Raw genomic sequence first — 24,986 nt, 5'->3', positions numbered from 1 at the left:
AGATGTACACTGGCCTGGGGCAAACCTCACACCAGGTACCACTTGATTCTCTCATCAAGGTTCTAATTTTCTGGTCCAAGGATGGGCTTCAAGTTTGGGCCCATGAATACCCTGTAATAAATTTCAAATGTTTGTTCATAGGTGTATTTTGATCTAGGGAGCGAGTAAATGCCTTTCAGATTCTCAAAAGGGTTTATGACTTAGAAAACTTGAAAACCATTCATGTAGGCAATTGGCAGAATGGTCTGTGTGGAGACGAGATGGGGGTTTTGGTTACAAAAGCTGAGTCCATTTCCCTTGAGATTCACGAGACAGTATTTAACAAACTGATACCACACCTCGTTACGGTTTCTTTATTCACTAAGTATTTAACAGCGCTATTGGTAGATTATAAGAGCAGCTCCACCGGGAAAGGTGACACCTATTGTAGAAATAAAACTAGGAAAGGGTGAGCAGAGAACCCAGTAAAAGGGATAGGAGGTAAAGAGATTCAAAAAGTTAAAATGCCATAGAAACTGAGAAGGAAGAAACCCTTGGGAAAGAGGAAGTGGTTGCCAGTGTCAAGTGCAAGAGAAGGATTAAGAAAGATAAAAAATGTCAAAAAAAGATCTCCCAATTCTATGACCTTCTGTTGGGGGATGAAATAAGAGGTCAGAGATTAAGGATAAGGTTTCCCATCTGGGACACTTGAAGAGCAAAGGGCCGTGCTGATAACTATGTCAGATCATCAGGCATACAGCAGGACTGCCCTGGGCACACAGGCCTACAGTTACTTAGCTAGTGGAGGAGGAAGTTCCCGGTGCAGCCAGGAAGGCAGCAGATACCAACGCAGAGGATTTGGTCATGAAAAGATAAACGTTGAGTCAGAAGAACTACTGTGTTTCCCTGAAAATAAGATCTAGCCAATCAGCTCTAATGCGTCTTTTGGAGCAAAAATTAATATAAGACCTGGTCTTACTTTACTATATGACTGGGTCTTATATAAGACCAGGTATAAATATAATATATATTAAACGCTGGGTCTTATATTAATTTTTGCTCCAAAAGACGCATTAGAGCTGAATGTTGGCTAGGTCTTATTTTCGGGGAAACACGGTAGTAAGGATAAGAAAAGGCTTCATTTATCAGTCACTTGTATGGGAAGCAGCGAGGACTTCTGGGGGTTTTAAAGGAGAAGGGAAAGTGCATGAGAGCATCCTGCATCCTCCATCCCCCTGAACACCACGCCGCACGCAGAGGGCCCTCAGACATTTCCTGCATGAATGCTGACAGTGGGACTCCCATCCTCCAGGAAGCAGGAAAGGTCAGAACGAGCGGGAAGCGGGAGAGGCCTTTCTTCCTTTGAAACTGTACGGAGGGAGAAGAGAAAATGTAGGACAAGAAAGGACCGGTCAGAGCGTTTAATTTCAACCGAGGCAGCATCAGAGATCAAGCTGTCAGAGAAGAATGCATTTCCATTTCCAAAGGCGCCTCACTACTGCCTTCTCCTCAAGGGGGAAGAAAATCAGTAAAGAACGTGAAGTTAACTCTTAGGAGTTCTTTAAAGCTAATTCTTAGGCAGATTGTCAGAACTAGAGCAATAAAGAAATATAGCCATCGTGCAACATATAATTTCCTTCAGTGCTGAGCAATTATCTTATTTATTAATTTCATTTCAGGTACAGCTTGGGGGCTACAGAGAGCTCAGGTTGACCTTGGTAAGAAAACAATGATCAGTGTTGGAAAGAAGTGACCCTGCCAACCATGTTGGGGGAGAGGAGACTCCGCCAAAGGTCAGAAAGAGGTTAAATAACCAAAATGGGGTTCATCTACAGATGATTCTTAAATTACAACCAGGCAACTCATCAAAACTTGGCAGAATCGTACACAAGGAGAAGGGAAGGCTTTCCAGAACGTAACAGAAATGGGGCCATCCCAGCACCCAAAAGGGGAGCTGTACAGTCTGGCAACGCTGTGGTCAATGAGTGGTCACTAGGGAACACTCAATAGCAGGAAAGCATATGGCGTGAATCACATTCAAAAACGCGGAGCTCAGCATATGTATTTCAATAACCAGATGGACAGATCTTTATTATAAAAGTCAGTTTATTTACCCTTCCTGCGTTTCAGTTTCCCTTTCTGTCAGTCATGAGCAATTAATTAACTGATTGGAAATCTGCTTGATTAAATAACATCAACAATTCACAAACGTACATTTCAGAGTAAAAAGCAGAAGCTTGAAAAATATTCCCTAACCCAATGCAAATTAGGCAGCCCTCAAAATTGCACGTCCCCCCTAGTTTGCTTACATAATTTAAAGTACATGTACAAAATGACCTTAACATATTGACAACTGGTATAGAATTCATAGCCACGAAGATGTGTAATCTACAAACTTCTAAAGAATAGATTCCTAGACAGCCCTCCGGCCCTAGTAACCCATTAACGGGATTCAGTACTAGCACACACCTAACGCTTACTAGGACAAAAGGTCTTTCCTTTTTCTCTAATTCTTGTCTTCTGCTGAGGCAACTCCAGGAATCCGGCTGTGACACAGAAAGAGCCTCTGAGAACAGGGCTGCCGCAGCTTAGCTTCCTCGTGGATCCTAAAGGTCCCAGACAGCACATTCTGGGGTTGGGTACTTCAGCTGTGGGTTACACGGTGGAATGTTCACGACAACTGATAAACCTTATGGTCCTTGAAAGGATGACTAAATACTTCCAGGAGTCAGAATCAATTTAGAACGAAGATGGAAGAGAACACGTTGACAATACTTGGAAGATATTTCTGCTTCTGGACCTGAACCACTTTAGATCAGATGCAGAGCGACAGCCAATCAACACGCTGTGGAATTTTTCCCACCATTGGTTACAAAGGCGTTCTTGGTCCAAGGCTGGCTTATGCTGGGTTCAGCTTGGGCACTTTATCAGGATTTGACGTTTCAAAGAGGAGCCGCTCTCTGCAAACTCATTATCAAAGCAAAATGCAACAGGCCTTTCTATTCGTGGAGCCCATCCTTGATATAAACATGCTTGGCTGCCTCATGGTCACTCAGCTTTCCAGGCTGGAGAACAAGGGTCCAAGTCCAATATACAATATAGCATTTAAGGTGAAAGGGACAAACAAAGACAATGGCAGATTCATAGGCCATTTGTACATTCATGAAACAACAACAACAAAAATCTTCGGCGATAATTCCTGTAGTGTAGCAAATCAGCCCAGCCTCCACTCCGGTCGGCATCTCAGGTGGCCGAGACTGTTGAAAGAGGCTCGGCAATCTGAGGTTATGTTGGAGTTCTTAAGACAACCCCAAAATAGGATGAATTAAAAGCAGTAATAGTCCTGATGTGTCTCCTAACATTCTTGTTCTTTTGTGGGCACCAGTCACTCACTCAATATGTGAGCTTGTCGTCTTTGTATAAGAGAGCATATTTCCCTCACTATTAATGGTGAAATAAATAGAATTGTACAACTTGTCTGTGAAGAGAAAAAAGCATTAAATGTGCAGTAACAATTTTGTTAATTCTGTTGGAGCACTGTTTATAATTTAATGAATTTGAAAATTATATTCATTTTAACTTTGTACAAAGCTTAATCTTCAATGAATTAGAAGACGTTTTGAAAATTACAGTTAATATTACAAAATACTTAATGTTATATTACAGTCTCAAAAAACAAAAAAAAAGAACACAAATTAAATAATTTGCTAGAGGTGGAACAGAAAATTGATCTGGTGCTCAGACTAAACAGTTTCTTATGACAGATCCAGTTTCTTTCTACTACAATTTCTAGTATGATCATAACAGCAGGTTCGTCAGGAGCAATTTCCCTCTACTTAGCATGGATGGCAGAAGTGGAACAGAGTTACATGACCCAGGAGGGAACGTCCTTAGAAGCTAGAAGGCAGTCGGGCAGAAGAACGCAGCCTTTGTGCAGCGGAGTACGGAAGCCTCGGGCAGCACCGGGGAACTGCAGGTGCCCAACTAGCGTCATGAGTCCTTGGACAAGACTGTCATGTCTGGACTTGGGACGACTGAGGCTGCCTCCAATTAGGGTGCCCTCGGTTTAGGGACAGGATACTGGACGCACCCCCAGGTGGGTGAAGCTGTCCCTGGACTCTCTCCAGTAGAGAGTCTTGCACGCCATCTCACGGATCACGTGACAGAGTATGTCAGAGGCTTAATCAACAGAGCAACGTTTTAAAGCACAAGGCCTTATTCTATGCTGGCTATTTCCCGGAAAGTACAAAAATTCCAGCCAAGGACACCTAAGGCACAACAGTTATTTTCTCAAGAGACTCAAGGTTCTGTTTGGAACGGGCACACCACACTGTCAATTACAGCGGTGCTTCTGGTTTAACCCTACGGGGCTTGACACACACTGTACCTTCCTTCAGAAATCCCAAATTGTATTTAACAGACAGAGACTGCCCTGGAAGAGGACCCTGATTAATGGCTGGTGATACTTTAAATAAGTCTCGTGTCATTTTTTCTGGAATTATAAATGACAATACTCATTAGACTCAGGTCAAGGGCAAACTAAGGGCCCTTTCTCTCCTTGAAAAGCAATGTGTCTTAGACTAATAAAATTTTACTTTTCACAAAAGGGTCTTTAAAAGCAATCAGCAATTTTGCTGGTTTAAGAAGTGATTTAAGTCAATGCTTTGAACTAAATTAATAAGAAAACCTACTAGTTAAAAAGTGGGGGGCGGGGGAGCACACACTTACCATGAGAATGAAAAAGTAGAAAACCCACATCCATCCTAGGTTGTCCTGGATCAAAGACACTAAATACTAAAAAGGAGAAAAAGCCATTACAATATAATCCTTTACAAATTAATAAAATGAAGTAGCTAACAAGTAGATTAAATGTGGCTCTTCTAGAAAATAAGAAGGGAGTTAGGATTTGTATAACATTTTGCAGTTTACAAAGGTCTTTCACATGCCCGTTCCTATTTAAGCTTTATTACTAATGGCCTCCATTTTGTAAGCAGGCAGAGTCCAAGTACAAAAACTGCGTAACAGAAGATATGAGTTCAGAAGGTTTATTTACATCTATTTACTTTGTTATTAAGAGAGGAAGATGAACATACTCAAGTCACTTCCATTTAACCCTTCTTTTTTCCAATGAAAAGTACTATAATTGATGCTTTCGAAAATAGTTTAAGTATACCAATCATTTTTTAATTATGCTGTTTTCTCACAGGGTTATGTATGACTTTAACATTCTACAGCATATTCTTTTACTTTCAATACTGAAAAGGATCCAACAGCATTTAACCCATTTTATTTTTTATTATGGTAAAATACATAACATAAAATTTGCCACTTTTCGGTGTACAACTCAACAGCACCAACTACATTCCTAATGTTACACAAGCATCACCACCATCTATTTCCAAAATTTTGCATCACCCCAAACAGAACCTCTGCACCTGTGAAGCAGTCACTCCCCTTCACCCCCTCTCCCCAGTCTCTGGTAACCTCTAATCTGCTTTCTGTTTCTGAATTTGTCTGTTCTGGATATTTCATGTTAAGTGGAATCACACGTATTTGTCCTTTTGTGTCTGGCTTACTTCATTCAGCATAATGTTTCTACACTTCAACCACGTTGTAGCATGTACCAGAACTTCACTCCTTGTCATGGCTAAGAATTATGCCATGGTACACATACATATACATGTTGTTGACCCATTCATCTACTGATGGACACTTGAGTTGTTTCCACCTTTTGGCTATTATGAATAACGCAGTGAACACTGGATAATATTTTTCTTTCTTTTTAACAGCTTCATTGATGTATTTATAATTTACATAACATAAAGTTCACCCACTTGAAGTGTACAACTCAATGGTTTTTAGTATACTTACAGTTATGCAACTATCATAATCTAATTTTAGACCATCTTCTAATTTTAAACCACCAAAGAAACGTTGTACCCATTAGTTGTCACTCCCCAGACCCATGCAACCCTAGGTAACCACTAATCTAATTTCTTTCGCTATAAATTTCCCTATTCTGGATCTCTCATATGAATGAAATCACATACAATATGTGGTCTTTTGTGACTGGCTTCTTTCACTTAGCGTAAAATTTTTGAGGTTCATCCAGGTTATAGTGTGTGTCAATCCTTCATTCCTCTTTAACTTCCAAGTAATACTGTTATGTGAATATCCATTTTATTTATCCATTCATCAGTTGATGGACATTTGGACTGTTTCTACTTCATAGCTGTTATGAATAATCCAGTTATAAACATTTGTGTACAAGTGTGTATGTGGACATTTAATCTCATTTTTCTTAGGTAGATACTGCAATTGAATCTTACTGAGCCACTGCTATTTGTCAAAAACATACTAAGCACTGAGAACAAGAAGGTGAAGAGGAATGCTGAGTCTGGTGCAGTGGACAAATAAACCAGTAAATGTGAGACCCTGTGACAAGTGTTCTTTCTATTAGAGGCATGCACCAACTTGCTATGGAAACCAGCAGGAACAATTTTTTTTCTTGGGAAGTCAAAGAAAGGTGGGAGGAACAAAGTTATTCAGGGTGAGTTGGGGGAGTGGCTGGGGACAAGGCTGATAAGAGTTTTTAATATTAAGTCATAGAGTTTAAAGTTTCAGACCTGAGGCAATGGGAAATCACTCAAAGATCAACACGGAAGGGGAATGAGTAAAGTTTACAATGATTGATTCCTGATCCTGCGTCCCAAACCACACGTCAGTCGAATCCTCACCCAAGTTCATGGTTAGGGATCTGAACACTGGTAGGTGAGACATTCTAAATAAAGGTAAACTCCTTGAAATGTTCATTATAACCCACCCATTTGATTAATGCAGAAAACATCAGTGAGGAAGAATAACTTAAACTACAGTAAGTTCAGAAAAGGATGCCTGATGGTCACTCCCTACCACGCTCATTTGAAGACATCTGAACGGGTGGCCAACAGCATTTTTGGTTCCTACTCCAGAGCATGATCAAGTAAGCAACTTCTCCTACCTTCGCTAAGTTTTTCTTTTCCCCTTTCGTCTCATAATCAAACATGCTAAGCACGTCAATCCTATCAACCATGCGTTCTACAACCACTCAGCAAGTATCTGGAAGCCAACTGTGTGCCAGGCGCCATTCTTGGTACTGGGGCGAAAGCAGTGGCAGAAACAAACAAAATGCTGCCCTCAGGAAGCTTACACTGTAGTGGGGGGGACAGCCGTTAACACACAAATACATAACACATGGCAGCGATGAGTATTAAGATGGGACCTTTTCCTCAGTGCTTGCTCTCTCATTAACCGCTAGTAATTCTCCACCCCCGCTAAGCAAGCAAACAGCAACCTTCAAGGCCATCAATGACCTCACTGTCAAAACTACAAGCCTTCTGCCTTCCATGCTCTTTCTCCTGAACTCCCTACATCTATGATCTTACTAACACCTCAAATCCTGGCTTCCTGTTTCTCTGACCACTGGGCAGCCCCTGGGGTTTTGCCTATATTCTCTTTCCCCATTAAACATCTCATCGCTGCCCTAGTTTCAACCATTTTATCCATGCGGATGACTCTCTCAACTCCTGATTTTTGCAAAATTAGCACTCACTGACCTAGGAGACGCACGACTCATGACCGTCCCAGACGAGAGCTGCCTTTCTGGGATAAGGCTGAACTGAAGCACAAGAGATTGATCTGAACAGCTCTAACTACCTACAGTAGGCCAACCGTAGCTGAGATCTCAACTGTGGAGTGCCAAGAGTCACCAGGAAGGCTTGTTGAAATGCAGACCCCCGGGCTGTACCTCGCCAAGTCTGCAGTAAGCTTAATGTTCTGGAGTTTAATGAACAGCCCAGGTGATTCCGATATCAGACATTTATGAACTGCCCTTTGAGACACACTTGTAGGGAGCCGAGAAAGCGCCTCAGAGCAGCTGCAGAGTCCATGGCAGCTCCTGGTGGGGAGCCATGTGACAAGTGTGTGTACGTGTGTCTGGTATTGTGTGCACGTCAGGTGGGGGATAATGAGAAGCGTGTGTCTCGGCCTCACAGAGCGCCAGGGCTGGGGCTGAAGGAGCTCTGATGAGGTGTTAGCTTATTTCCAGACAGGAAGAATCTGGAAGTGAAAGTGGAAAGGAGGAATAAAAATATAGAGAGACCTTCCATATGAGGTCACATCAGTTGGACAGGAGAAGACTCAAAACCCCAGGCTTTCAGTACTGTATGTACTACAGCCCAAGAGCGCCACCTACTGTGGCCCGGGGCAGATGTACATCCTTCCATCAGTGACTACTTAATACTCAATTTCAACCCCTCTCCCGCTCTCTCACCTGGCCCACCGCAGCTCCAATGCTCCCAGTTCCATCAACAATTCCGGTGACGGTCGCCAAAGCCTCACTGCTCCCTTGGATCAGCTCTTGGCGACCCAGGTCCGCAGAAATAGCAGAGCTAATCATATTAGAAGGTCCACCAATAAAAAATCCTGAAGCCATAAACAAAACAGGTCCTTGTTAAAACACTATTCATAACACCACTACAAATTATAAAAGAAAGCAAACTCTTCTTCCATGATTTTCATCAGGATGTCGGAGAGAAATGGAAAAAGGGTAAAAATAACCAGTAAAAATGAAAACTCTCCCAGATATTATCATGTCTCAACTAGTTACAATCCACTTTGAAATCCCTTCTTGAATGACGTGATACTCCAGTATATTTTATAGAAACCAAGGATATAGAAAACGTAGTGAACACACAGCCTTCTGATCCGTGACGTGTGCACTCACTCATTGATCAATAACTAATTGTACTAGCTTGTCAGATTCCATTACAGCAGAGGTGCATCACGGAGCATTTAACCACCACATTCAACAAAACATATTGGAAAAAGGAGAGAGGAGAGAAAAAGCTATTTACACGGTGCAGGTGGCTCTATCTGCCCCTGCTCTTAGGACGCTATCCAAGGATCAGGCAGGAGTTGGCCCGTGTGAATCTGTTCACAGGAGTTGGTGGGAATCAGTTCCGTGAGCCTCATGGAGCATGAGCAGCTCTCACTATGCTGAGTAGGATCTAAAGTTTAAAAATAAGGAATTTTTCTAACTTCACTCATTGCTTCCCCTGGGGCTGAAGTGAAGAAGCACTGACCAATTCCAACACCGGAGAAAGAACTAGCTATATCGGACTTTTTGAACTGGTTTCCAATGTGGCATCTTCCTAAGCCACTTCCAGAAGTGATACGAGAAGTTGGGGCAGCAATTGAAAATGTTAGGAAGTATCTATCAAAAGGGACTGATCCTGGTCACATAATGGCAGAGAAATGGAATCTGGAGGAGGCGTCTTTCCTTTGACCACGTGAGTTCTTCGTAATTAAGGTTTTAGTATAACTCACACTGGGGGAGAAAGCAGTTTCCTTTCTCCCTTTTCACGTGTAGAGGAAAGAGTACAGTGAAACAGAGCCCGATGCCGTACCTGTGACAGCCATCAGAAGTGCATTAATGGACTTATCGTTTGGAGAGCCTGTGAGGAAAGACACAGAAACAGCATGCTGACTTTAAAGGACATTACATGTGCCTCCACTGAACAGTACACAAAGATCTGGGTCTCTGTGACCTCACTGATCACGCCCTGAGACAACAGAGGGATGCACCACCAAACTTTTATTTGTAATGTCTGCCTCTTGCTGGTGCTCAAGCTAATGAGACTTCTAAGAGTTTCAGAAAAACTCTACTCCCATCTCAGCAGCATCTTAAGGGACATACACCAAACCTACTAATTACCATCTTTCCTCTTTTGAAACCTTTTCCCTTTTATTGTTTTATTGGCTCTAATGCTGTCCCTCTGGAGCCTACCTTCAAACAAAGCATATACACTCCCAAGCAAGCTTTTAAACAAACCAACAAAGCCAAAGAGATGCCAGTTTCCTTCCCAACACAAATAAAACTATGTGATGATACTTTTACCAGGCATCTCCAGGACAGTACAAATATCCCATATCATGCCTTTTAGCTGGCCTCAAGGATCTCCCCAGGGTTGATCACTCACTCAAGGGAAAAGGCCTGAAATACCATGAAAACAATGTAATTGCAAGGGAATACTCACGACTGTATCCAACGAGGGACGCGACTGCCAGAAGCAGACTTAGAGCTAACACCGGTGCTCTCTTCTGTAATACATCAGAGATGAAGCCTTGCAAAGTTCCACCTTTAAGCACAAAGGGCACGTGCATCACAGTCCAAATCATTTATAATTCAGCTCGGTTACCTGAAATTTACTCATCATGTACCCCCACCTGCTATCAGGATCCTAACACTGACCTATCCAAAACAATGGCTGACTCTCCTACAAAGTTTCCTCTGTCATTTCCTTTTAACATTACCTGACTGTTAATCATTATGATGGCTGATTGAACAGGACACCACAAATCAGACGCCAAAACAGGGAAAAGGGAAAATCATTAAAACCACCCACTGTCCCTTGCTATTTTTCCCTTCTCAAACCAGCTCTAATGGCTTTTCCTAATTTTTCTGCTTTTTATATAAAAATATGATTAAGGATATGGTTTACAGGCTATAAGTAGTGACCAATAAATAAATCACTAAAATTAAATGCAGCAATTACGGTTTGGGAACTTAGAGGTCAGGATATTTAAAAAGAAGTGATAAGAATCCTGCAGGCAACACAGTTCCATTGTGAGTTCTAAGTGGCTATGGGATGTATCGGCTACATCCTCATCAGCTAGCAATACACAGCAGTATGGTCAGGTCTAAAGCCGGCAACCTCATCCATGGCTCTGGAGCTAAGCACAAGGGCAGACAAGTTCAAATACAATAATAGTCCATTACTTAAGGATACGCTGGGTGCTTTCATGGGCTTGGGGCAGTTTAGTCTTACCACAATTCTAAATGTAAACAATACAGAAAGGATATTAAAGTTTTGCCATAGCCAGATAAGTCACACCCACTAAAGTGCGTTCTGTATGCTGTCTTCTTTAAAAGTTTCTTACTTCCCTGTTTCTACTTCTAGCTATAACAAAAAGTTGCTATTAAAATCGGCTGCGTATGAAGCAATTGCAACATACTCACAAAAATTAATCCCTGTTATTATTCCTGCCTCTTATGACCTGACAATCTATACAGTAAGCTAATATTTTCTCTTCTTTGGCAGGTGATGAGAAAGGTGAGAGGTAGATAAAACGAACACATTCACAATCTCTGACAAACAGTTGGCTTTAGAGCTAAGATACTACTGAAAAAGTACAAAAGGGTTACATTAAAAGAGATCACAGAGGGAAACAGTACAACACACAGAACTGATACATCAACAAAGAACTGAGAAATAAGAACCCTATAAGTCACAGGGCTGCCGTAGGCTGTCTTTTCTATGGAACTTTCTTTTCCCCCCCAAAGAGTCTGGCTATTTACTGGCAGGACAGTTTAGGAAAAATGGCTGTGGCATAAGTAATGAAACTTTAAATAATACCAGATTTCATAACCTAGTAAAACATTACCAGTGACTAACTATTATAGAAAAAGATGCATCACGGGCATTACCTATAATTCCTCCAACATCGTACCAAATAGACAGCTTGTCAGCTTCAGCCTCCTTCCATCCAAAGTTGTTACTCAGATAAAAAGGCAACCAGAAGAAGAAGGAGTAATTGACTAACTTCAAGCAGGCATAGGCCAGTGAGTACTGCAAGGAAAACATTCAACTATTAATAAGGAACGAACAGCAGAGCGTGACCCCAGCTTTTAAGGTAATTAAACAGCAAAACAAAATAGAGGAGTTTGGGACGAACAGTACGTAGTACCTGATTATAAAATTAAACATTTCTACAAATTCCCATTTGCCACACTTTACCTAGTCTCCCTCTTCTCTTTATCCGCATTAGCTTACAGAGAGGCATGTACAGCAGGCCTTTGGAATAGAAAACACACTTGACCATTTCCTAATTGTCTCCAGTTTCTTCTCCTTTCAGTTCTCTGGTAGAAGCAAACCAGTGTTTTGAACCTATAAGGCAGGGCACATACTCCTATTTCTTTATTTAGACAGATACGAAAGATGTTCATGCCACTAGTTAGCATTAACCATAAGCAAATAAATCCCGTAAACATCACAGCTTTTATCGTAAGCAGCCAAACTATGTTGGTTCTTCTATTGCCTGCAAAGTTAATCTTATGAACGATGGAGAACAACACGACTCAACTATAGTTTCAAGATCTAAGAAAAGCATCAACATTAAAACTACGTTTACATTATAGTTCCTTCAAGCTTCACATTCCCACACCCAGTGGAAAAGCAGAGTATCTTTGGTGATTCAGAAATGAAAGAAGGTGAATGTCCTGGGCCTTGTGGTTCTGCTTTGAGGAATAAAAGTTGCAGCTGCCTTAAGACAGCACTGGCGCTAAGTCTCCTGTATTCAACACATTATTACCAGGACATCCTGACATTTGGCATCAAAGGAAAAAGGGGGAGGAACAGAGAGACTGACTTCAAAGGGGGTCTGGCTAGTATGTTCTTTTCCCTGGAGCTGCCGTTATTCCCTAGGTATCACTTGCTTTAAAACAGCTTTGCTGGCCGGGCAACAGCCACCCCCCAGAGAGCCAAGTCCCAATCATGAGTGCATTTTGTCCAGACAGCCTGCTACAAAGACAAAGGAATTAAATTAACTAGGTTTCCATTACGTCCCTGCCCATGTCAGCGAACAATAGCTTGTGAAATACCAAGGAAGAGCAACAGATTCCAGATTCAGTCACAACAAATTTAAGTTCTGTCTCAGACATTAAACTGTTACCAGCAGAATATTTTAATAACTAGTTTAAAAACAAAACAAAACTAATCATTAGCATAAGAAGAGGCCGAAAGGAACTTGCATTTCGCTTGCACTATACATCATCTTTTGGTTGAAGAGTCATGGGAACTTACATTTTTAACTCCTACTTAACTATCTGTTTGCAAATGGCAGTTCTCTTAGTTGGCTTGGGAGCATAGGCAGAAGGAACTGAAAAGTACCAGATATGACAATCTGCAGACTCTGAATCTAGCTCAGGGGTTACATTCAGAAAGCACCACCATTGAACAAGAAACAAAGACAAGTACATGTTCATGATACAATAACCCAATGACCCGGACCCCAGGGAAGATGGTATACTTTCTATTCATGGGAAGGGGAGCTGAGACACAGGACGGGCTGAGTGACTTACCCCAGGCCTCACAGAGAGTTAGTGGGTAAGCTGGAAACATAACCTAGGCCTCTTAACTTCCACTCCCGCGCTACAGCGCCCGAAACACCAAGACAGAAAAACTGCAGCAGAAGGGATTTAGTTTAGACGTTAGAAAGTTCTCCTGACTGTAAAGGTTGTGGAAACACTGGAATGCATTACCAAGAAATACTGTGGAGTATTCTGCTCTGGATCTTTTAATAAAAGGGCAAACATGGTTTCTTCCTAAAATATCAGCAAATAAGGCAGACTTAATGGCCCATTCAAAACCCCTCTTAGTTATAACTCTGTAATACTGCAACAGGCCAAAAAGTATATATTTAAAAATACCAACTTTGCCTTCTTACTGGAATACTATCACAGGGTCAGCAAACTGGGGCTCAAGGCCAAATCTGGCCATGCCCATTCATTCCATGTTGTCTAGTTTCTTTTGCTCTAGAGTTAAGTGGCAGACTGTACGGCCTTGCCAAAGCTGAAAATATTTACTATCTGGCTCTTCACAGACAAGGTCTGCTGGCCCCTGTGTTAGATATCAGATAAAATTTCAAGTGATGCCACTCTAAAAATAAGCTAAGGGGCACTATCCAATATTCCTCTGAACATATATTTCTAAAATAAAATACCAAAGAGAAGCTAAGTGCTTAAAATGAGTCCCAGAGTTCAGCTCCGGGCTACAGTATCTCACTGGCTATGGTAAGAGTTGAAAGCTCCTTACCGGTATAACTCCAGGAAGGCAACAAGCCTGGTGAAAGCTTATTGCCTTGACTTGGGTGACAGCACCGCCTTCTTGGACTGAATAATTAGGCTCATATTCATCTTCATTTTCAGCACCATTAATTAACGGCCTATGCGAGTCTTCTTCAAAATTTTCTTCCGCCTCAATACCTGGGAGACCTAAAACGATAATAAAAGCCACCATTTATAAAGCGACTTCTCGGTGCTTGACACTGTGCTTTGCCATGTGCCAGTACTTACAGGGTCGGTATTATTTTTATTTCCATTTTATAGAAGAAGCAACAAGGTTCAGAGGCCAAGGTCAACTAAGGTCTATTAAGGTCATATAACAAACCCAGGACTCTAATTCTACTTTATCTGGCTTCAAATCAATACTTTTTCAACTAAATCACACTATCTCTCCTATATACAAATAATAATAATAATTACATACTATTAAATGGGCATGTCTCTTTAATACTCAAAAGCCAGAATTGTACATCTATTTGTTTCTGTGGTTTCGCTGGTACATATTCTACATGTAACCACAGATAAGTATCACACTAAATTACTTTTATGAAAAAGGAAATCAGTCTTAAGAAGTGAAATTAGAAACACATCCATGCTAGGGGCGGCCGGATGGCTCAGTTGGTTAGAGCAGAGCTTTCAACAACAAGGTTGCTGGTTCAATTCCCACATGGAAAGGTGGGCTGTGCCCCCTGCAACTAAAGATTGAAAAAAGCGATTGGACTTGGAGCTGAGCTGCGCCCTCCACAGCTAGATTGAAGGACAGCAACTTGGAGCTGATGGGCCCTGGAGAAATATACCGTTCCCTAATATGCCCCAATAAAAAACTTTTAAAAAAAAATGAAAGAAACACATCCATGCTAATTTTTAACCAGTGTCTCTATTATAAAACTCATGTGCAAATGTTAAGTTTTCCCTGAATCTATAAAAGGTGAGCCTCACTCCCTCAAACAAGTGTAGCTGTGTCAGGCTTAGCCGGACACGGAACATAAACAACAATCCTGCTCCTTAATTCACTGAAAAGAACTCCTAGTTCTCCCAGGAAAAAAGACACTGACAATCCTGGCCTCAGATTTCTCTTCGCCCATTAATAGTAAGACGTTCTGAACAGAAGCAACAGGTTGTCCTCACCAATTTCCTCTGGTGACACCAGGAGTCCAAAGAAGATGACGACGCCACCAGCAAACTGCACAGCCGCCGTCACCAGAAAGGCATACTGGAGGAGAGACGGAAGGTGCTTCTTACACATCTGGGATGTTCGTGAGAGGCACATGTGGGGTTGGGTGAGGGAAGGGGCGGGAGGACTGGGAGACCAGGAAGAGAATGAGTGCCGAGTGCTTAGTCTCTGCCAGGACTGAGCTGGGTTTCCTCATGAACTTTTCCATGAGGCTGAGAGGGTAATAAAGGTCCCCTGCACACTGAGTGGTACTATAATGATTGTGAAATCAGGACTAGCTCCAAAATCTTTCTTTACACCCACAGCCTCCCATAAGACACAGTATCTGCCCCTCGAAGAGATCCTACCCAGTTGAGGGGATCAAACAATGAACAAAACAATAACATAGGCAGCATGTAGCTGAATGAATGAGAAGGCCCAGTCTTAGTAAGAGCCGCGTATAGGAATTCAGAAGAAGGAAACAGCTAAAGAAGCTGAAGTAGCTACACTTCAAAGCTGAAAGCAGCTTCAAGGAAGAGCTGACCATCAAAGTACTGACCATCTTTCAAGCAAAGGCACAGGTGGGAATGAGGCAGCAGGGAATGTAACACTTGGACAGGTGATACCAAGATGAAAGGCTGAAACGCCAGGCTGCAGAGCTGAGTTTTATGTAACAGACTATGGGGCCTGATGTGGATCATCTAAATTTTTAAACAAGTCAGTGACAAAATCAGTGTTTTCTGAAAACAAATCTGAGAGCATCACATCGGGTGAACCGAAATTCCCATCTGAACCAATCAGCACAACCCAGATATGAAGCTAAGACGCCTACAACGAAGGTGACTGTGACAAAGGAAGGACTTCTCATCGACCCTAACTCGACTAAAACTCCTCAGAGAGCTGTTTAAAACTTCATCTACTTTTTTAAACTGACCTACTTTTAATTATTTAGGTTTCTGAAGAGGCAACACATTCACATAACTCAAGCAACACAAAGTAGAGGTAGAGTGAAAATTCTGCCTCCCACCCCTTCTCCTGTCCAGTCAACCCTCATTTTCCCGACATGAAGCCATTGTTATTTCATCTTTACTTTCCAGAGATTGCTCTGGAAACATACAGGCCAATACAAATATATACTCTTTCCTTCTCCACTGTACACGAATGGCAGCAGTCAACACACACCACTGTACGTCCTTCTTTCTTCACTTTATACCACTGAGCTCTTTCCCTGTCAGGACAGAGAGAGCTGCCCAATTCTACTCCACAGCTGCACACATGCCACTGAATAAGCAGGTGTGTCATAGCTTAACTACGTCCCTTTGGGTTGACATTTGTCGACGTTTTGCTGTGACAAACAATGCTGAAATAACCTCGCAGACACATCACTCTGTGCGGGTTGAAGTATGTTCACCTGTAGGATTAATCCCTGGAGGCGGAACTGCCCTGGCTGAGCCGTCATGATTTTGACAGGCGGTCTCATACTGACGCCAAGAGGGCCATTTACTTTCCCAACTGCAGATGCCTATTGCTTCATAAACACGTTATCAAACTTCTGGATTTTTACGCATCTAATGAATATGCAGTGTAGCTTCTTTTTTGCAGTGTAGTTTTAATTTGCATTTCTCCTCTGACTAACACCTAAGTTCCACAAGGGCAGCGATTTTTGTCCCTTTGGACCAGTGTCTATTCTCTACGCCTAGGGGTACATAGAAAAGCTTAGTAAATATAAATGGAATGAATGAAGTTAAGAGTGAAGTGCACACCTGAAATCTATGTAATTTTACTAACAATTGTCACCCCAATAAATTAAATAAAAGAACACAGGTTAAAAAAAAAAAAAAAGAAAAAGAGTGAAGTGGAATTTCTTTTCACGTTTACAAGCCATTTCTATTTTCTTTTCATCAGCTACCCGTTCAAATCCTTTATCTTCTTCTGTGTTTTTGGTCTTTTTCTTATCAATTTGTGGGCACTCTTTATATATTAGGAAGATCGGCTCTTTATCTGTAACACAAGTTGCAAACATTTTTTCCCAGTTGATGATTTATCTTTCGACATGGGTGTTTTTCCAGGAATAATGTTTCTATGTGTTTGAATTTATCAAAAGTTTGCTGATTTTTAACACAAGCTTTGCCCTACCCAGACACAGCTCAAGTTGGTTTTAAATGGCCACAGTATTATTTCCTAAATATATTATTTCCTAAATATAAATATATAAATTTATTTATTCATTCATTCATTCATATACTTGAGATAAAGCTAGAAAGAAATACCTACCTCATAACCATACTGCAGGACAGAAGAAGCTAGGCATGCTCCCAAAATATTGCCCACGGAAGCGCAGGCACTCCAGAGACCAAAAACAACTCCTCGTCTAAGGTGGAGAACAAAAGACAATCGAATCAGAAAAGGTTCCATTTGCAGTTCAATACAAAATGGCCAAAACAATGAAGGATCACATTACAAAGAATCAACATTCCATTTTAAGATTCTTTAAGTACACCCAAACTGGCATTACATCAGCTCTTTTCTAAGATTTTATTCTACTAAAGTTTCATTTGGGGCTCATCAAAAGACACTATTAAGAGAATGTAAAAGGACAAGCCACAGATTGGGAGAAAACATCTGCATATCACTTATCTGATAAAAAGACTTGTATCTGGAATACAGAGACTCTCAAAACTTAGTAATATGAATACAGACAATGCAATTAAATGTTAAAAAGTGTGATTCTACAATCATCTCAAAATAAAACGAGGCTCAACATCAAGAAAAGAGGCTCAACATCATCAGACATTAGGGAAATGCAATTAAAACCACAACGAGGATCCCGACACAGCTACTAGAATAGATAAAATCAGAAAGGACGAGAGCACACCAAGTGTTGGCAAAGACATACAGCAGCTAGCACCTTACACTGTGCTGGTGGGAATGGAAAATGGCACCACCACTTGGAAGAGATGGCCAGTTTCTTAAAAAGATATACACACACCTACCACATGACCCAGCCATTCTACTCCAAGGTATTTGTCCAAGGGAAATAACTGAAAGCACATGTCCATACAAGGATTTGTACACAAATGTTCACAGTAGCTTTACCTGTAATAGCCCCCACATTGGAAACCCAAATGTTCGTCAACAGGTGAACAGATCAATAAAGTGTGGTACAATGGATTACTATTCAGCTATAAAAAGGAATGAACTATCAATACACAACATGAATCTGAAATTAATTATGCTGAGTGAAAGACAAACAAGAAAGAGTACATACTGTATGATTCCATTTATGTCAAATTTTAGGAAATTCTCATTAATCTACAGTGACAGAAAGCAGATCAGTAGTTGCCTAGAGATGGCAATGGGAGGGAGGGGGGTGGTGTTGGGAGGGGTGGGGCTAGGAATTACCAAGTGGCACAGGAAACTTTTGGGGGTGATGGATAGATCCATTATCTTAACTGTGATGATGGTTTTATGGGTGGATGCATGCCCAAACCTATCAAATGGTACATTGTAAACGTGCAGCTTATTGTGTATCTCAATAAAGCCACTAAAAAAAAAAAAAAAAAATGGACGGGTAGAGGGGCCAGCCTGGTGGCTCAGGTGGTTGGAGTGCTGTACTCCTAGCACCTAGGTCGCTGGTTCAATTCCCACATGGGCCAGTGAGCTGCGCCCTCTAAAGCTAAGATTGTGAATAACGGCTCTCCCTGGAGCTGGGCTGCTGTGAGTAGCCGGATATAGGCGTGAGCTGCTGTGGGCTGCTGTGTGCTGCCGTGCGCTACCGTGTGCTGTTAGGAGCGGCCGGCAGCCCACGTGAGCAGCCGAGCGACGACCAACTGCCTCAGCTGGGGGGGAAGCGCAAGGCTCCTAATACCAGCATGGGCCAGGGAGCTGTGTTCCACACAACTAGACTGAGAAACAACAGCTTGAACCGGAGTGGGGAGTGGCGGTGGGAGGCGGAAGAAGGGAGGGAAAAAAATGGATGGATAGACAACAAGTCTGATGGAAGGGATACTAGCATTTACAACAGTCCTGGAGAAAATGATTAGTCCTGAATACAGGCAATGGCCGTAGGGCTGGTGGAAGAAAAATGGGTTAAAAAAAGATAATTGGGCCGGCCCGGTGGCGCAGGCGGTTGGAGCTTCATGATCCTAACTCTGAAGGCTGCTGGTCCGATTCCCACAAGGGTTGCCAGTTCAACTCCTCGAGTCCCGCAAGGGATGGTGGGCTGTGCCCCCTGCAACTAGTAACGACAACTGGACCTGGAGCTGAGCTGCGCCCTCCACAACTAAGACTGAAAGGACAACTTGAAGCTGAATGGCACCCTCCACAACTAAGATTGAAAGGACAACAACTTGACTTGGAAAAAAGGCCTGGAAATACACACTGTTCCCCAATAAAGTCCTGTTCCCTTCCCCAATAAAAAAAAAAGGGGGGATAATTGTTTTTAAGTTCAAACTTGTATTTTATCTATTTGATACATACTAATAACACAGTGTTAGATCTAGGTTTTCTAGCTCTTGAAACATTTTTATAACCTCCTCAAGACAGAGGGCTGCTACTTCCAGCTGTGTGATCTCACGCAAGTCACAGCTAAGAAAGGCTCAGTGTTCTCCACTGGGAAAAGCTATGCTCCTTGGAGGTTTGAGTGCAGTGACATACATGAAAACGCTTGGTGCTACTACACAAGTGTTTGGTGCTACCTAGCCTCAATTTGTTTCAACACACTCTGACCCTGACAACCAGGAGAAGGGGCATCACTCATCCAAGGTAACAGCTTTTTGGGACCACGATCCTCAGTAGACCATTTAATTCCCCTGGGCCCCAACTTTTTTCACCTGGTGAACAAATGATTTAAACGAAGTAATCTCAATGTCCCTCCCCAGGGCTAAAATGCCCCAATCCTCTAAAATACACAAAATCTACCTAGAGGGTCCTGGAGGAAAAGGTCAGAAGGCCAGGCTCTGAAAATCACTTGCTGGCCAGAGACGGGCTTTTAGAATAAACTGGCTGAAAATAACTGTGATTTTCAATTGTCATAGTTTCATTGGTACTTTGTAGTTTATTGTTATGTTTCAGAAGAAAAGTAACTGTGTCTCAAGCAGTACATGATTAATTTTACTTATTAATGTTATATGATTAAAAACAAACTGCCTTACTTTCAGAAGGAATCCATAACGGCTTTCTGGAATTTTTTTTCTTTGTAACTGATCCACAGAAATAACAAAGTGGTCAGCCTGCCCAGTCACTGCTATCAAATACCCAAGGTCATTCAATTTATAAAAGCTCAGATAAGAATTATCTCAAAACGATACATGTCAAAGTAATTATCTTTAAGTGCTAGGATTTCAGGTGGTTTTGCCTTTATTTTTCTTTGCTCATTTATATCACCAGGTTTGTATACAGTAAACAAGTAGCCTTTGTATAATTTTCAAAAATCATGAATGGAAAAAAATTACCTTAAAAAAAATCTTAGTAAAAATAAACAGCACACGAGAGATGGCATCACCTACACCAAAAAAAAATACAACGACAACAAAAAAACCCCGAAAAGTATCATAGGAGAACTGACGGCTCTTAAAATCAATTCTGTTAAACCAGTGATGCTAGAGTTAGAATGAAATAGAAGTCACTAGCACACTGAAATATAATCAGAGCACTCTCATTAAGTGGTGCTTATTATAACCGCAAGACGTTTTATAGGTGAACTTTCACAACGTTACCGACCATTAGCCAGCAAGTGTCATTACTCCCCATTGTGAAACTGGGGAAGCTGGAAAACCCAGAGGAGTCAGAGCATGCAATGATCACCGTGCTGGGTAGACAACGTCTGGTGGGCAACACACTGGCCACAATAAAAATGAGCTGTCGATGAAATGTATGTGTATCTCACAACACATAAATATTTACGAAAAAGAATAGAAATCCAAATTAACACTATTCCTCAAATGGGAGTATCACAATGATAAACAACAAAGCCCAGTTCTTTCCATCCTGCAAATTAAACATGGCGCTTCTTCCTGGTGGCTGAAAAGATACTTTAGCACGTGCCTATCCTCCACCTTGGCCTCACCACACACACAAACTGAAATGCAACCTAATGATGACTGAAAGGTTTGGGGGAGACAATGTCCAATTTAACTAAGGCCCCAAGCATGGCATTCTTCACCTGCAGCTCATTAGAGCCTTTGTTATGCGACCTTCGGCAAGTCCCATGGACCCCTTTTGGTCTCAGTTTCCGTATCTTTACTGTAAGAATGTTAAACACATCTTTGAGTCTCAAAAAAGGGGAAGGGAGACAAAACCCACACAGGAAGATGCACGATGGGATGGAACGTGAGGTATTTACGTTCTCTAAGGAGAAGAGCAAAGAGAAAACTGAGACGTGCTGCCTTCCCCACACTCAACCCTGACCATGGTCAGGAGAGTGTTACGAACGTGCTGCATTGGGCTAGATCATCACCACGGTCCACACCATGGCCAATGGACTTGAACACGAAACCTCTCCCTGAACCAGTCTCACTTTCTAAAATAGAGGGAGGGTGTGGGTACTGTTGAAGGGATCAAGTTAGCTGACAAGTCACCTGTTAAACCTACTTAAAAAGAGAAGTTAGAGGAAGGAAGCAGCATACCCGGCTTTCCCAAACCAGTTGCCCATGACAGCGACCACACAGGGCCAACCCGTGGACTGTAGCAGGCCGTTCACTATCCACAGGCAGCAGTACAGCCACTTGTTGTAGAAATGCAGCCATTCTGTGACCGTGCCAAAGACAAACACCTTAGAGAAGGAAAGAAAAGGGGACATGTGACATCCACATGGACACAGTACACGCAACCGACCGCCACGCACACTTCTGCTTCTGCGTGAAGAGGTGACAGGAAGGGGACGTGCAATGTCTAGGCCTGAGACACGTGTGGCTGACTCTTCAGATGCCTCTACTCAGAGCAGCCCTGAGTGACTGAGGCCCCACTCAACCCCCCCAGCCAAAGAGGCAAAGACATCAAACTGCATAAAACTCATTCATGATCACCGATTTCATTTCTTAGCTACAGCTGACCCGTGAACGACACCGGGGACTAAGGGTGCTGACCCCCACACAGTAAAAAATCCACGTGTAACTTCTGACTCCCCCAAAACTTAACTACTCATAGCCGGCTGCTGACCGGAACTCTTACCAATACCATAAAGTCGATTAACACATATTTTGCATGTTATATGTATTATATACTGTATTCTTACAACGAAGTTAGAGAAAAGAAAACCTTATTAAGAAAGTCATAAGGAAGAGAAAATATATTTACAGAATTTACTGAAAACACTCCGTGTGTAAGTGGATCTGCGCACACCCACCCCGTGTTGTTCAAGGGCCACCTGTATTTACTTCCATTTCCTCTTCCTCGGGCCTACGTGTGTGCAGCACAGTGTGGGCACTGAGTTCATGCGGGTAATTTCAGTTGGAACAGTGCCCGGCACGTGGTGGGGACGGGAAGCGCCAGCCATCACTGTCACTGCAGCTACCAAGTGAATCAGAGCAATTGGGGGTCGGCTCAGTAACTTAGTAGCATTCATGTGACAGCTTTTTTCTGGGACTGTTGCCCGAGTGGACATTTTATTTGTAGTTGAAGTCTCTTTTGGGGATATCTGGCATGGGTTTGTGTAATACTGTATGATTCCAGTTACGTGACATTCTGGAATAAGCAAAGCTGTAAGGACAGAAAAACGGTCAGTGGTTGCCAGAGGCTGGGGGAAGACAGGTGGTCGTTATATACAACTGCACGCATTTGTCAAAATTCAGAACTATATGCTAAAACAGGTGAGTTTATGTATATACTCAAATTTTCCCAAAAATATTTTTTAAAAATATATTTTAAAACAGGTTTAAAAATAGTATGTATACAGGGGTAGGTGGGCAGCTTGTGAATAAATGAAGTGCTTCAGTCTCTAAAATTTCAATGAAAAGAAACACTTTTCCCTGTACACAAATGGCAGACATTGAAAAAAAAGTAATAAAACAGAGCCTAAACTCCACGCTTGAGTTCAATCAACAAACATTCCTCGCTAGACCCACGTCAGCGAATAAAGACTCAGCTATGGCTCTCGCCCTGCCTAGCACTCACGGTGCCTCGGCTCTGTCCCTAATGCCTGCCACACAGCAGCTCACTCGGCCTCACCACACACAGCCCAGGAGGAGGGATCCAAAGGATTAAGCTGACGCACTGAGAAATCACAGTTAGGAACTTGCAGCGCAGGGACTGACACCCAGGCAGCGCAGGCTCGGGATGTCTGTGATCCTCACCCCTGTGCTTCCCGCCTGCTAGGGAAGCAACACTGGCACAGACATAAAGAGGCAAGCGGCAGGCAACATACGTGTCCTCAAGGAAATGCAGGCATGGAGCTCAGAAGAGGGAATGAGGACTTCAGGAGGGGGTCAGTAAAGAAAGGCATTAAGAAGGAAGTGTCATCAGCCAGGGACCTGAAGGAGACATTGAGTGAGACTATGGAGAGCTGAAAAAAGGGGACATCCGAGGCAGGCAGAACAGCAGGAACAGTGGTGAGGTAGAAAGGAACCGGGTGTGTTACACCCACGGAAAGTAGTTTCGTTTGGCCAAGCAGAGCGGTGAAGCACAGTGGCACATGTGACTGTAAAGGTGGCAGGGCCCGGGTTCTAGAGAGCACTAAATGCCATGCTATTGATGCTTTGACTTTGTTGGTGACTGAGAATCAAGGAAGGGGTGTGATCCAAACTGTACTTTAAAAAGACTCCCCCAATGGAAGAGACAGACAAGGGATTCAAACACTGAAGATTACTTTTACTATTCTCTTCTACATACAGAAGTAGGGCGATTCCTTGGATTCTAAAATACCTGACAACAACAATTACAATAATAATAATTTTTTTAAAACTTTCAAACTTACCACTAATGCAGAAGAGCACATGCCAAAAGACAGAACCCATCGTAAATTAAGCCGATCCCCAACAATTCCGCTGATGAAAAGGCCCTAAAACCAAAACATTTTATTTTATTTTATTTTATTTTAATTTTCTAGCTCTGAATACCACTACAAAGCCCGTCAGGCAAACAATACACTGCAGTTATTTAAAATTAAATCTCATCCTCATGACTCGGCTAGCTGTCTATGTCAGTTTCACCAACGTTTCATGAAATGACATGGGCTTCTGCACACCATACTGTGAACACCTTGTGGTTCAGTGCATCTTATGTCCTACTTGATCCCCTAACTGCCAAAAGGGAGACTGAAAAAAAGGAGGGGGAAAAAAAAAAAGCACGAATCATTTCCATAAAGCAAGTACAGGGTCAGCCCGGTGGCTCAGGTGGTTAGAGCTCCATGCTCCTAACTCCGAAGGCTGCCGGTTGGAGTCCCACATGGGTCAGTGGGCTCTCAACCACAAGGTTGCCAGTTCGACTCCCGCAAGGGATGGTGGGCTGTGCCCCCTGCAACTAGAAACGGCAACTGGACCTGGAGTTGAGCTGCGCCCTCCACAACTAAGACTGAAAGGACAACTTGACTTGGAAAAAAGGTCTGGAAGTACACACTGTTCCCCAATAAAAAAAAGTCCTGCTCCCCTTCCCCAATAAAAAATAAATACATAAATAAAAATAAATAAATAAAGCAAGTACACAAACACATTTCACTTTTTAGAACAGACGTTCGAACTCCTAAACATCGCTTATTTGCTTTCCCAAAGGGAGTCCTCTTGCCATTTGCCTTCTGATAAGATGTGTCACAGCAGGTCATCACGACACAGCTCTGCAGCACAGCTGCCGCCTGCTGACCTGGACCCTTGCGTGTCATGACATCACAAGCAAGGAGAGTAGGGAGGCAGAGACAGTAATGAGTTAAACTGAGGTCCAAACATCTGCCCTCTGCTCTCCTCCCACTCAGTGGCAGGATCA

General features: G+C 42.4%; 1 protein-coding gene across 9 annotated transcripts in view; it reads right to left on the bottom strand.

The window, feature by feature from the left end:
- The window catches only part of SLC37A3 (solute carrier family 37 member 3), a 77,006-nt gene that overhangs the window by 5,946 nt on the left and 46,074 nt on the right, over positions 1 to 24,986 (bottom strand). For 8 of the 9 annotated variants that reach the window (XM_074315284.1, XM_074315283.1, XM_074315282.1 and 5 more), the window contains 11 exons: positions 23,986 to 24,069; positions 21,701 to 21,846; positions 17,349 to 17,445; positions 15,050 to 15,134; positions 13,893 to 14,071; positions 11,507 to 11,648; positions 10,056 to 10,157; positions 9,426 to 9,473; positions 8,291 to 8,442; positions 4,708 to 4,773; positions 2,068 to 3,457 (listed from right to left, as the gene is read on the bottom strand). In XM_074315284.1, coding sequence (XP_074171385.1) covers positions 3,365 to 3,457; positions 4,708 to 4,773; positions 8,291 to 8,442; positions 9,426 to 9,473; positions 10,056 to 10,157; positions 11,507 to 11,648; positions 13,893 to 14,071; positions 15,050 to 15,134; positions 17,349 to 17,445; positions 21,701 to 21,846; positions 23,986 to 24,069 — 1,194 coding nt within the window. In that variant the 3' untranslated portion in view covers positions 2,068 to 3,364. Of the gene's footprint in view, positions 1 to 2,067; positions 3,458 to 4,707; positions 4,774 to 8,290; positions 8,443 to 9,425; positions 9,474 to 10,055; positions 10,158 to 11,506; positions 11,649 to 13,892; positions 14,072 to 15,049; positions 15,135 to 17,348; positions 17,446 to 21,700; positions 21,847 to 23,985; positions 24,070 to 24,986 lie in introns of those variants that run through there. The other variant, XM_074315286.1, reaches the window with a different exon arrangement.

Source organism: Rhinolophus sinicus, linkage group LG11, assembly GCF_036562045.2.
Source record: "Rhinolophus sinicus isolate RSC01 linkage group LG11, ASM3656204v1, whole genome shotgun sequence".
Lineage (NCBI taxonomy): Eukaryota > Metazoa > Chordata > Mammalia > Chiroptera > Rhinolophidae > Rhinolophus > Rhinolophus sinicus.
Note: the sequence above shows the minus strand (reverse complement) of the source record. Positions and strands in the feature narration are given on the sequence as shown.